The sequence below is a fragment of the Chaetura pelagica genome, unplaced genomic scaffold (assembly GCF_000747805.2).
Source record: "Chaetura pelagica isolate M959 unplaced genomic scaffold, ChaPel_1.0 scaffold91, whole genome shotgun sequence".
NCBI classification, from domain to species: domain Eukaryota; kingdom Metazoa; phylum Chordata; class Aves; order Apodiformes; family Apodidae; genus Chaetura; species Chaetura pelagica.
Window position 1 is genome coordinate 359,926 of NW_009952042.1, and position 13,910 is coordinate 373,835.

Genomic DNA, 13,910 nt, shown 5'->3' on the forward strand with positions numbered 1-13,910 from the left:
AAAAGCTCTCCAGCCTCCAAGACTGTTGCGTGTGTTTCCTTCTCATTTAATAACCCAAGTTTGGGATTTATTTTATTTTTTTTTTCCTGTAGAAACCTCTGCAGCTCTTTATAGAGAAAAATGTTTGGATGGGAAAACAAAAACAACATAGGGTATGTTGTGTTTTCTGCTCCTAAAGTGAAGCTTGTTTAATGTAAAATAGTTTGCAAACGCTGCCTTCTATACGTTTTGGGGTGGGTTGTTGGTTTTTTTCCCCCAAGTCAAACGAAATGGAGTAGGCTGGGTGTAGGAATTCATACAGCTGATGGCTCCAAGTCTTTCAGACTCCCCGACATATGGATCAAGCAGGCACAGATTTAGCAGGTCTGTCTTTATGTTAAAACGTATACGTGATAAAAATATATGACTGGAGGTAATTTCTGCCGTTAGTGCCGTTCCATTCTGAAATGCTCCAAGAGGTGCCATAAAACCCCTTTTTTTTTGCAGAGAATAGTCACAAGGAACCCTCAACCTTTTATTTATTTATTTTGATAATTCCACCAGGGTTTGGGTGGGTTGTTTTTTTTGTGCCTGCATTTCTCTGCCATCCTGCGAGAGCCTTGCGACCGTTTGTGCAGGTGTTGTTTCTGAAAAGCCATCGTCACTGCAGGTGTATTTTAGGCATGAGCTGAAGGTAAAGATCCTGGCAGCAAGTGCCTGGCTGTGTCTGTCTGTCTGTCTGTCCTGCTCCACGGGGTCTGCAAAGGCAGATGTGAGGCTGGCACCAAGAAGGGCTTTCAGCCCCCATCCCTCCCATTTCTCCATCCCTGGGGAGGGGAGGAAAAACCAAACCCGAAACAACAACAACAAAAAAAGGGAGAGGAATATAGTTTTCTCGAATCAAAAGTTCTCTTTTGACGTGGTTTTCGCAGTATAAGCCCAGGCAAAGGGTGTTTTAATTTCTGATTTTCCAGCTCGTGGGTCATATTTGACCAACTGCTTTCGGCAGAAGACACGCCACTTTGTTGAGCTATTTAGGACTCAAAAAGACTGTCTTAATTTCAGACAAGGAGCCTTTGTTTTAGTTGGTGACTGCCTTGTGAAATTTTTCAGTTCTCAGCGGGTTAACCAGGGAACAGGGGCAGAGTCATAATTGGCCTATTTAGAGTATTTTGCATGTGAATAGTGTGTTAGTGAAGCATTACTAAGTCTGTTGTGAGTGACATGGTGATTAGAATTTAGATTAGGGAAAACACATTCTGTACTTTATCAAGTACAGTAATTAGTTCAGTCAGTAAAAGTTGATTACAAGTAACGATAAAGTTAGATTTTTGGTGCTTAATTTTAAAATTTCTTTATTAAATGGTAAATTTGTTCTTAATATAAATGGTGGAATCTACACCTGTTTTATTGCCTATCAGAATAATTAAAAGAACAATGTGTTCAATGCAGAGTATAATCAGGGGATTTGTATATTATGGGTAAGTTTGAACGTAGTTTATAGCAAATAGAACATTACTCAGGAAATTGTTCTTCTGTCGGAGTCTCTTAAAAGATCTTTCCTTTTTCTTCTGGGGGTCAGCAAATGTTTCCTGCTCTTCCAGGGGAACCACAGTCCTTTGGTGGCCGAGAAAATGTGGCGTTTGCTGGGATGCATCTTGTTAGTTAATGGGACAGGCAGAAAATGGATATATTGAGAGTCCTCTGCTGCTGCTGCTGCTGTACAAAAGCGTTAATTGTTTGGGGGGTTCTGAGGTGCTGCTTTTTGGGTTTTATTTATTCCCCGCCAGCCTTGCAAAAATTATTCATAATGTATCATTCCATTTTCACATGGAATCCCATCTTCCCCGCAGCCTTCTGTGTGGATCTTTGTCTGGCAAAACCTGAGATGTTGCCTTCACAGATATGGATTTTTTTCCTCGCCCGGGGAAGAGACAATGAGGCTGTTTCATGCACATTGAACCAACCGCTCCCTCAACAGCAGCAATTGTCTTGAAGTTTTATCCTTGTGAAATCTGTGCACTTCACTGTCTTGCTTGCAGTGGAGAAACTGCACCTTCAGATATATTAACAGAGCTCCAAAAGTTTTGAAAACACTGATTGCATTTGAATAAGTAGGCAAGAAGTCTCCTTTAAATGTAACCCGTGTTATTGTGAATTAACTGCTCTGTGTTCTCCTGGTAAAGGAGAAGATGCTCAACTGGGAATTTTTGTGATGTCTCCTTTAAAAATTGGGTTCTTGCTTCCGTGTTTGAGTTGCTCGTGAAGGTTTCTTTACTGTGATATTTTTAGGGATGAGAAATAGCTAATGATGAGGACAGTCAGCTTTAACATACCCATGCACACACGTATGTGTTTTTAATCTTTTAGCAAAGTCTCCTTGGAGGTGACATGGATATTGGCAACCCAGGAGCGCTCTCCCCCACTAAGCCTGGCTCCCAGTACTATCAGTATTCTAGCAATAACCCCCGGCGGAGGCCTCTCCACAGCACCTCTATGGGTGAGTGACTTTGTGTTCAACCTTTGTTGTGGGGCTTTTTTTTTTTTCTTTTTTTTTTTTTCTTTTTTTTTTTTTCTTTTTTTTTTTTTCTTTTTTTTTTTTTCTTTTTTTTTTTTTCTTTTTTTTTTTTTCTTTTTTTTTTTTTCTTTTTTTTTTTTTCTTTTTTTTTTTTTCTTTTTTTTTTTTTCTTTTTTTTTTTTTCTTCTTCTTCTTTCCCCCCATTTCAACAAATAATTGGGAGTTTCGTCCTGTTTAGCGATACTTGGAAATAAACACAAGAAGTGGCTGCGCCGGGCGCGCGCGCCCCGGCTCTCCGAGGGGTTTATTCATCAGTGGCTGGGTGCTCCTCTTGTGTGGAGCAGCCTTTAAAAAAAAATTGCTTTTTCAAGGCAAATCCCTCTAAGGAGAAAGCAAAAGCTCTAACACTCGAGCCCTAAATAGGATCAGTTTTCCAGCGTTTCGCTGTCGGACTTAAAGGTGGTGGCTCTCGCTCGGTGTGACCCAAACTGCTGCGAGGCTGGCGAGAGGCATCAGCAGCTGGGGCTGTAGAAAATCTGAAGGGGGGGAGTGGGGGAGGAAATAATAAAAAAGAGCCTGTCTAATGAAGACACCGTTTTGTCTTTTTTTTCAGAAGTACAAACAAAGAAAGTTCGAAAAGTTCCTCCAGGTTTGCCATCTTCAGTAAGTACCGCTCGTCTGCTCGCTCGCTTGCGCGCCGGGGCTTTGTTAGGTTGCAGGCAGATAGAGGCGAGCGAGCCCCTGGGCTCGCAGGGTGCCTGGCACTGAAGGACAAGGTAAGGAGAGGTAGGAAATGTCCTGCTTTGTCCCTGCTGGAAGGTGTTTAGTGTTGCTGACGTGGGGCTGAAGAGCCGGTGCGGGCAGCGGGCACCTGCGCGGGGCCGGCAGCTCCCGCGGGCTGCGTGGTGCTCGGTGTGTTCCAAGAGAGATGTGTGGAGGGGCTTGCTGAGACTTTCCCAGGGGTCTCTCCCTGGGATGAGGGGCAAACATCTTCCTTTTCCCACGAGGATCTGAGCTGGGGTACCTGCAGGAGAAGCTGGCTGGGGGCACAGCAGGTGCCAACCGCTGGCATCCAGCGGCTGCCAGAGGCATTGTGGGTTGCTCCACGATGGTGACCAAGCTGGTAATTACTCAGGCTCTGCCCCGATATTTTGAAGACTATCCCTGATATTTCTTTGCCAGGAGGCAAAGAAACGGGTAACGGGTGCCATCCAGCTACCCCGGGCACAGTTCTCCGTGTTGGTGGTGACATTTTGGCACCGTGCAGGCAGAAGTTGGAGTTTCTCTTTGGTTTGGTGGAGCCCTTTGTTTCAGGATCCAAATCGTTACTCTGTTAGTTTTCGTTGTCTCGTCCTCGTGGAAGAACTTGGTGGGTTGTGGTTTTTTTTCCTGCAAAAGCTGTAGTAAGGTGCAGTACATCTTTTGAGAGGGTTTATTTTTTAAATCCATTAAAAATAGTGGGTTTAAAAGATATGAACCAACATTTCAGTAAGTACAGCACAAAGAGCAGGACGGCGAACGCTGCATTTTATTCTAGTATTTTTATTCTAATTCTTTCTCCACTGTTACCTTAAAAATACCCATTTTTTGCTGTTGGGATCTGCAAACAGAAACCAAGCCACTCCAGAGGGGAGAGCTTCCCTTTCATACCTGATAAGTCTATTTGTTTTATCTCTAAATCTGGTTATTAGGAGGAGCTGAGTGGCAATCAATCTTGCGGAATATATAACAAATTGGTGTGTTAATCTCAGATGGGGTTTATGTTTTTCCCATAAATCCACATAAATTTGCAGTTTGCAAACCAGCATCCTTTGAAAGCTTCAGTTATTGTGGTGACTGTGCTGAACAAGTAGCTTCATTACTGGTCACTTTATAAATAAGACAATTTTAATCTGAAAGAGGGAGCAGCATGTGAACATCCTAATTCAATCGCACGGATTATTGTAATCTTTAGAATGTTCAACAAAGGCAAACATAAATCTTCCTTGTAAGTTGTTGAAACATGGAAATTCTCAAACGCCAGTTTCCAGGCAAGTAATAATACTGTGTTTTTTTAATTAAAAATAAGCTCCCGCACGTGTATTTTAAATGGGTTTCACTGTGTGTTTTTTGGGCTTGGATTTTATTGCCCTCCTTTCCAGCAATAGCTAATATCCTCCCCGAAGCTTTTTATGAGAACTCTCGTGCTTGCAGTCCGAGGTGGATTGAATTTGGATGAAACTTTAGCTTTTACTAGTTTTCCTGACAACTTGGTGAGCTCTGTCCCTGCCAGCTGGGAGGCGAGGCTGGGGGTGCCAGGGAGCCGAGCCGGGCGCATCCCTGTGCCGCGGCCTCCCGGCTCAGGAATTGTCCTGGGGTTTTGCTTAGCCATTTACAAGGGGAAAAAAACCCCACACACAACAAACAGACAACAACAAAAAATAGTCTAACCCGAACCTGCATTTTTTTATTCTTTAAAATAAGGCTTTGGAGAGAGGTGACCATCTCGGGATGTTTCCCGGGGATATTTTAGCGTCCTTGTTAGGTAAGAGGCTTTCGGTGCGATGGTACCTGCCAGGGGAAGAGTGGCCACATTCCCTTTGGAAATGTCAGCCTGTGGGGGTTTCTAACCCCTGCAGAAGTTTTCTTGTGGCTTGCTTCTTGCTCGGGAAGAATGAAAGGCAATTTGTGGTGGTGGCAGATTAGTCTCAAATGATTTTCTGTGAATGCAATTGTTGTACGGAACGGAAACGCTCCTGCAGCTCAGTACTCTCCCTGTTTGAACAGGGGGTTTGTTTTTAAGTCAAATTATCTCAAAGGAGAATGTGCACTATAAATACTTCAAATTGTTTTAATGAGCTGCACAATTTATTAGGAAATAAAATAGAAAAAGGCATCCTTGGATATTTTAACTACCCATTCCTCTGTCTTCTAAGAATAAGGAAATTAAAATACAAGTCCAGTAATACGGGTGCAAGAATCCTCTGGCTCTGAAGGAAAGAAAGCTTTTTTTGAGGTGAACACACAGACAGGTATTTGGGGCTCCTTGTCTTCACATAGCATGAGTCACACATTTCATTTGAAATTTAGAAAAGGCACCTGTGTGTCTCAAACAGAGCAAGTCTTTTATAAAAGGTCACGTTATATTTAGGTTCTAGATTGTGTCACGCTGAACTGCCAGGATTTATGAGGCTGAATGAAGTATATGCATTTATCAATTGACTAACTAGATTATAATATACTTAGTTGATAGGGTGGAAATACTGCTGGATTTCTCTTAAAATATGTATATTAACTTGTTCTCCATGTGATTTATGTAGTGGATATGGAGATTAGAGCAGCAGCGTTGGTGAAAGCAGTTATTGTTGATTAATACATAAGTAGTCTTACAAAAATTTCAATGATAGATGGTAATAAATATGTTGTATCAGCTCCCCATTATTATAAGAAATGGCTACGAGTTTGGAAAATAAAATAAATTAAATGGTGGAAACAATCAGTTTAGAAAATAATGAGGATTTGAACTAAATTTGGCCTCGGGAAGGTGGGGGTGCTCTGGGTGGGGGGTGCAGCCCAGGCCAGGCTGTGAGCATCCTGCCTGTGCTGGACTCCTGTGGCCAGCCTCAGCCACAGCTCATCACAGCAGTTCCAGACTGCAGACAGGCCTGGAGCTGAGCTGAAACCAAACTTCCTTGGACTTACAGACTCTATGCGGTCTCTTTGGGGCGAGGGGTTTCACTGGGGCCATTTCCTGATGGACCTTTACGCCTTAAGCTCTGCCCTGCCGTGAGTGGTGCTGAGAGGGTCAGGGTGTTCTGGGTTGAAGTGGCTGAAGATGAGATATGGGCAGCAGCAGATTGGCAAAAACAAGGGGTTTCTGTTCAAACTTGTTTTTTTTCTTGTTGAGTGCCCAAACAGTGTTACCAAGCTCTGACATGGTAACATTTTGTACCCTTCGTGGACTTGGCAGTGCTGGGTTAACAGTTGGACTTGATGGTCTTTAAGGTCTTTTCCAACCCAAATGATTCTCTGATTCTATAATGTTCTTCACAAGTGTCAGATGCTGCTGTCATCTCGCGTGGTGCAATCCAGGTGGCTCCTCTCTACAACCACCTCCTCACCCTTCACTTCATCCTTTGCTGTTCTTTTAGTCTTGAAGCTGAAGCCTTCATCAGTTTTAGCTGCTGATGGTTTAACCACGTCGGACCTTTTGCATTAAGTGTTTGCCAAGTGATGTGACATTTTCTACCTTTCTTCCCTTGACCAGTAAGACTCAGGAAGGAGCAAGCTGTGCTGGTATGTGTTGTTGGAAGTGTCTGTGAAGGAATGGGTTGTGGAATGGGAAGTCTTTGGGGGAAAAAGGGAGCAAAGAGGGAAGGACTTTGGTTGTGGATGTCATGTTTGAGTGGTGTTTTTACAGGAACTCGTATCATCCTGACTTAAGTCCACAACAGTGACACTCTGGCAGGGAAGTGGTGGCTGCCCAGCTGTGGATTTCCAATAGATAGGACCTGTAAGGCAAAGCAATATATTGAGCATAAAAAGCTCAAAAATCACAGGAACATGGAATCATAGAATCTGAGGGGGTGTGCCCAGCACAGGCCATCTGCAGGCTTTTTGCCTCTCCAGCTACTCTTCTTTGTGGCCAAGCTTTCCAGAAGCATGACTAGACACAATAAATGGCTCAGCTCCTGCATTTCCTCCATGGCCAGTGCTTGTTTTTTTGGTGTGATTATCATCTGGTCAACCTGCTGTCAAGTGCAGTTGCTAGGGCACAATATATTTATTTTCCATCTTCATTCTCCTTGGACACTCTTCCCTTTATGACCACTCTCAGGTCTCCTGCTCCCCTAGCTCCAGGGGAAGAGTGGGTATTTACAGATATTTGATCCCCCATTCATGGTAGGTTGTACCATCACCTTGAAAGCTGCATCTGTAGGAGCTCTTGGGGAAATGGGCAACTCCTGCTTGGGAAGGGAACTTGGGGCTGAGCTGCCTCCTCTGCCCGGGGCTTCATCTCTGCCCAGGGCTCTTACTCCACTCTTCCTTCATCAGATAGATGTGAGTGGGCTCAAGGGGAAGGAACCAGGTCTGGCAGCAGGAGCTGGTCTGCCCCAAGGAGCAGGGTTGCAACCACAGCCTGGATGGTTGTCAAACAGAATTTTGAGTGTAGACACCGAGAGATTCTTGTGGGGAAGGTTTTACGGGGTGGGAGAAGTCAAATATCATCTCAGTTGTGTGAAAAGAGACGTGAGGAACTGAAGAAGTAATTAATTTTGTTGACAATTCATCAGGTAGACTCTCTCAAACCTGTTTTAATGGCAAGAGCCTCTTTCTGTCATCTGAGTTGAGGTGTCCTCAGACTGGAGATGTCTGCCTGCCTGCGCTGCTGTGTGTGTTCGCAGGTGCCTCAGCTCTGACCTTGCCAGCCAGACAGTTTGGAAAGCCTATGACTCAGTTGTACATCCTAAGGAAACACCTGCTTGCTTCCAAAAGGCAAGAGAAGAGGAATACTTACTGGGATGCCACCTGGAGTTTTTCCACAGCTTTCTTCTGCTTTCCACAGGAGAAGCCTCGATAATTTTGCTGGGAGGTGAGGAAACGCCGCTTGTGCTTTTTGTGCTGACTCTGCACACTTCCTACCTCAAGTGAAAAAACACAGCCCTGTCAATTTCCCTCCAAACATCCCACTTTTACAGGCCTTTTCCAAAGCAAATACAAGTCCCCAGCTTTCCCTGTGCCACCTGCCCTAGGAGAAAATCAGCCAGTCTTGGGGTGCTGGTGGTGCTGCTGCCAGCATCTCCGGGGATGTTCCTCCACGCTGGACCTGTTGGGTGCTTCAGAGGTTCCTGGAGTCCAGCAGTGGGTGGTGGGTTGTCACTCACTGGAGATCTGCCAGAATAGCTGCCAACCAGCACCAAGGTGGTGGTGTGGCACCTGCCTGGTGAGGGATCCTGGCCAGGGGGTCTTTGAGGAGCAGTGACGTGAAGTCTCCTTGGGACAGAATGGACCTTCCTGGAGATAGGCATCGAGGGGCAAAATGGGGATGAAAACTCAAGAGGTGGGTCACTGGGACCTGGCTAACAACTTGCATCGTGTGAGTGGGAGAAAGGGAAGGGCTGGGTTAAGGGAGGGGAGAACAGGGACTAATATTATAATTTGATCATCATGTTTTGGTGTCTGAGAGCCCACAGTGGGGAGACAAGCCCTGCACCACACTTGGATCTTGGTATTTCCCTGCCTCCCAGCAGCCAGGACCTTCTCCCTGAGCCCAGCTCAGGCAGTGCTGTCCTTCCCCAGGCTCTGCCAGCCTCAGGGCTGTCACCCTCCTGTTAGCTGATTGACAAGATCCTCTTCATCCAGTGGCCCCAGGGGAAGCAGCCTGGCTAGCATCCCTCCTCATCCTTCTGGCCAGCCATCTCAATCATCCCGCATCATGATTTGGGGGGTTTCCATATGAAAATTAGCACCTTATTAGCAGGTTTTGGTTTGGTTTGGGTTTGCTTTTTTGCTTTTTTCTTTCAGTTGTAACAAAGCTCTGCTTTTTGCTTTCAAAGTCAGTAAGTAAATGTTGGAAATGCAGCTTTAGCAGCCAGGGAGTGAAGTCAGGCAAAGGAAATTACAAAATCTCCTCTACACGGGGGGGAGGTGATGGGTGAAAAGACCTTCTTGTGCAAACGGCCCCTGAAATCACCCCTGGAGGGCTGAGGAGTCCTTTTGTAGACAAAATGCTGGGCTGCTGGGCTTTTAAAACAGATCATAAGGTAAAGAGAAGGCAGATGAAGGTGGCTCAGTTGTGAGCTTGTCATGAACTGCACAGGGTCTGGTCAAGAGGAGAAAGCAATGGGAAGGGATGGGCCCATATCTGTGTTTGTCTTAGGTCTTGGCCTCACATTATATTGAAAGGTCAAACCCCGTTACAGCAAAAATTCACACTTTTCTAACCGTTTAACTATTTTGGACTGCAAAAATATAATATAATCCGGTAGTGACTAGTTCTGGCCCATTCTGAGCAGCTGGTGAGAGAGGTGTGGGATTAGTGGGGGGTTTTTTGTTTAGCTTGAGCAGAGACTCCCTCTTCAGAGCACTGCGGGTAGTGCAGAAGTCACTGAAGCTTCAGGGGCTGGAGCTTCTGGCCAACAAATCCGGCTGATTTCTAAGACCCTGCAAACAGGGCAAAATGAGCCACAGCAGATACTCAGCAGGATTTTTAAGGCAGTTCTTTTAAAACCGCTTTTTTTCAGGCGGAGCAGCGTTTGCTCCTGGGCCACAGCAGGGGTGGTGCTGGTGCCTGAGGAGCAGCCTCTGCTCAGGGTTTGTTCTTTGGGGTGAAACCTGCCCTGCCTGCCCACGCCTGCTGCTTTGCTTTGGGGTTTTTTTCCCACTCGACACATGTATTTTCCTTTCAACTTGTCATCCCAAAGGAGTCCCAGTAGAACAAAAGGCAAACAGTGGTGAGCAGGTGGAGCAGCAGCTCAGCCCCACATCTCTGCTCCCCTCTCCTCCAAGAATCCATCAGAAAATAGTGGTTAATTCAGGAAACAAATGGAACCATCCAAAGCTGGGTCCAGCCCTCGCTCCTTTCCCTTCCGTAGCCGCGTCGCCTGTGATTTGGAATTAAGCTGAGTTGCACGAGTGTAAAACTCAGCACTTAATTTTCCTGTTTGAACTGGAGGAGAATTGTTAGGAAATGGCATTTAGAGATAAAATTCTCTGTGCAGCAATTTGATTGTGGAGCTTTTCTTTCACCATTATCTGTAGATTGTATCCGTGAGGAGCCGCGCAGCGCCGGCAGATCCCCGATTAGCACAGTTCAGCCTTGCAGATAGCACCATTTAAATCCTATCTTGTATCAGGCCTCTCCAACATGGTTTTAGGGCAGGATAGCTGCTGGGGCTGGGGATTTATTGATAGCATCTCATTTGCTTGAAGTCGTTCTTCTGTTTCAGGATAGATTGGCCGGGGGGTCGGGGTGGGGAGAGCGAAGCAGCGCGCGGAGGCAGAAGTTAGATGTGGAAGTTTAAGAGACTCCTTCATCAAGATTGATACCCTTGCACTCTGACTGGAGTGACATTCGTTAAGCAGAGTCTCTCTGCTTTATCAGAGGAGCATTAATTTTGGCTCTGAAGTGGGTTTTGCCTTTACACCCAAGCGGCAAATGAGCAAAAAAGGAAAAGGGGAAAAAAAAAACAAAAAACAAGCGTGGCTAAAATATAGAAAAAAAATAATAAAAATGCAGAAAGAGCTCCAATAACTACTAACGTTGTTAAATGCATAGCAAAGCTCCCCTGACAGTTTCTTGGCACCAACTCCAGGAGGCCTACAATGGCTGGTTGTTTTTTTTTTTAATTGTTATTTTCTTTCCAGTGGCACCCAGTGCCTTTGGACAGAGCGGGGGGACCCTGCTTTGCACCCAGCAGCTTGGCCTGCTGCAGCTTGCTCCCCAAAGCTTCAGCCCCATGGGCACCTCCAAGAGAGCTTGAGCTCCCCACCCAGCTCCTGCTGGGCTCTGGTCACCTATTGTCCTGCTGGAAAAACCTCCAAGGACCTGGGGAATACCCGTTTCTCCCAGCCTGGGCGGACTCACCCGTGCTCTGAGATGTTCCGTGCTCAGTTCCATGCTGGGTGTGTAGTGGGTGGGGATTTCATGCACATGGGTTTCATCTCCAGTTCTGCAAAGGCACGTGCAGGTGGCCTGGGGGGTCCTGAGGGTCCCCAGCTGGCCATGGGGACAGGAGCCCTCACGGACCCACGGCCCACCCACCATATTTCAGTGGATGGCTCAGCCATGGGTGTTCTGCTGATGCCAGTGTAAATAAGAAGAGGCTTCAAGGCCCCTGTGTTTGCTGCTTTTTGAGCAAATCATAATGACTTGACTATTTCAGGTGCCTCAGAGACCTGTTTGTTGGTGGCCTTTGTGCATCACAGCATCACCTGGTGCCACAGTGAGACCCCCAAGCAGGGCAACGTGTGTCCCCACTCGGGGGCAAGAGAGCCTTGGGGTAATTTGGAGCTGGGTTTGCATCTTGCAGACACTTTGACTTGCCTTTCCAGATGAGAACATCTTTTCCCTGCTTCCTGGAAGCCACCAAGTGACAAGGGGAAGTTAAATCCTTTGGTCCCACTCCAGTTTGGTGGAAGTGGCCCTTCCCAGGGCAGTGGGTGCTGTGCTGGGAGCAGGAGCAGGAGCGGGGCAGGTGGGGGTCCAGAGCCCTCCCTTGTTGCCATTGCCACCTGGTGGAGCACAAAGGATATTGGTTTTCAGCAAAGTCCCCTTTAATTTTGGCTCTTTTATTGCAACCACACTTTGGCAATAGTGTGAGAGAGTCCTTAACCAAAAAGATCCTCTCGACTGCTCTGCAACACCTCATTTCTCCACTCACAGTTCATTTATGATTCTGATGAGAGTGTTTTTTCAGGAAACACACATTTCACTTTTTGACCTAGGAGCATCTGTTAGGATTTTTTTTAATACTACTTTGGCATTCTGGAAGTGTTAATGTCTTTCATATCTGTTTAATGCTATTTAGGGATATTTATGATCACCTCTTGGTTACTTGGGGTAAAGTGTGTTGCAATTTTTTTCAAACAGACAGGAAAGCATTCATATGAGGAAACAGATTGCTTTAAACATGTGCTTCCTGTGACAGTAAAAAGAACAAATTAGATTTAACACTGTGTAATGAATGCATAAATGTGTACATTTAAGCTTTTAAAAGCCTTCCATTCGGTTCTGGCCCAAACAAAAAATCAAGAATCCCCTACCAAGGCACAACAAAGCAGATTTCAGTAAGTACAGCCAAAGCCTCTTCCTATTTTCAATGTGATTTTGCTGCAGTTTTCCCTTCCAGTCTAGACTTTTCCCCCTTCCGTGGGGGAAATGTGATCTGTGGCTGCTCTTTCCTCATCCTAAAAGTGCTCTGCAGGGGGGAATCACAGCAGAAGGAAGAGCTCCTACAACAGGAAAATGGAGGAAGAATTGGGCATTTCTAAAAGAAATGTCCCTGGGGTGGTGGCACCACGGGCAGTCCCACCCAGCAGGTGAAGCTGCTCTCACAAGGACCCACAGCAGCCCTGAGGGTCCCTTCTGGGTCCCATCCCCAGCAGGACCTGTCTCAGAGCAGATCTCCCAGGGGCTGCACCCCAGGGTGGGGGTTTTCTGGCACAGCCTTGGCACCAGGGGCCAAACCAGGCGGTGGGAGCAGGAGCAGCTGATGCCAACATCTCCTCCCGGTGCTGACCCGCAGGACTTGGGATTTTTGGAGGGAGGAAAAAGAGGAAATGCTGATCATTCAGTGGCCCAGGAAACAGCCTGGAAGCACTGCCTGTGCTTCCCTCTGTCCTTGACCTGTGCTTCATCTTCTGGCTCTGCTGGCTGCTCTGGCTTGGTCTGAGAGCTCAGAATATAATGGAGCTCTCCCTGGAAATAGGGCTGGAAGGGAATTCTGGCACATGAAACACATGCCTGACCAGATACCTTCCAAGTGCAAACAATGGTGTAACGTAGCCTTCATTCTTGTTCTTTGCTAGGGCTAGAAACTCCTCTGAATCCTGGCTGTAGCAATTCTCCAGGAAATATCCTACATGTCTGCTTCTTGTTTGCATCCTTGTTTTTCTTTGAAGATGCATCTGGAGAAGAATTAAAGGCAGTTCCTGTCCACCTTCTCCCAGTTAGTTCCCTCACACCTCTTCTTCCCCATCTTCCCAGAAGGTTTCTTCAACATCAGGTGCAAACTGAGGCTGGGTTTTTGTGTCCCTGACCCTCCAAGAGCAGGAGGGGGTGGGAAAGCAGCCCTGAGAGGCACCCCCAAAGGGAGGGGGGGGTGGCAGGACCAGCAGCAGGTCCTGGGCTTTTCTGCAGGCGGAGGGAGTTGGGTCTGGAACACAGTTTGTTTGATAATGAGTGCACATCTCCCAAGACTTCCCAGAGATTTGTCTTTAACCTTTCTGCCTTGCCAGATCAAACGACTGCACCTTTTGTCATTCCCTGGGATTTAAGTCAATATTTTGGGATCCATCTGCGTGCAACAGGTTTCCCAAAGATTTAAACTGTGCCGCAGGTTTCCCCAAAAAACTTCCCTTTTTTCCCTGATGTTTTTAAATGTTCTGTTTGTGCAAAAAATTTGAGAATCACCATAAGGGCTTCTTTGCATTTTTAATTTAGTAACTAACATATGAATAAATTTGCATATTAATTAGTTGCAGATTAAATCATGCATACATAATTGCCTCCTTACTGTGTTTAATGTTTGTCAGAATCTCCAGCCTGGTTTGATGGATGTCGTGTGAAAGATTACAATTTGATGTACCCTTGGAAGTATTTACACCAATAATGCAGGATTCTTAATAGCAGAATTCTCTGGTTAGATACAGTTTCTAATAAACATGTGAGGTAGGTGCGTGTCCCTTTTGACTAGATTTTTCCCCCCCCCCC

General features: G+C 46.0%; 1 protein-coding gene across 1 annotated transcript in view; it reads left to right on the plus strand.

Moving 5' to 3' along the window:
• TCF4 (transcription factor 4) overlaps positions 1–13,910 on the plus strand; it is a 231,569-nt gene that overhangs the window by 136,288 nt on the left and 81,371 nt on the right. Inside the window, exons 6-7 of the mRNA XM_010002716.1 lie at positions 2,350–2,479; positions 3,111–3,160. Of these exons, the coding sequence (XP_010001018.1) occupies positions 2,350–2,479; positions 3,111–3,160 (180 nt within the window). The remainder of the gene's footprint in view (positions 1–2,349; positions 2,480–3,110; positions 3,161–13,910) is intronic.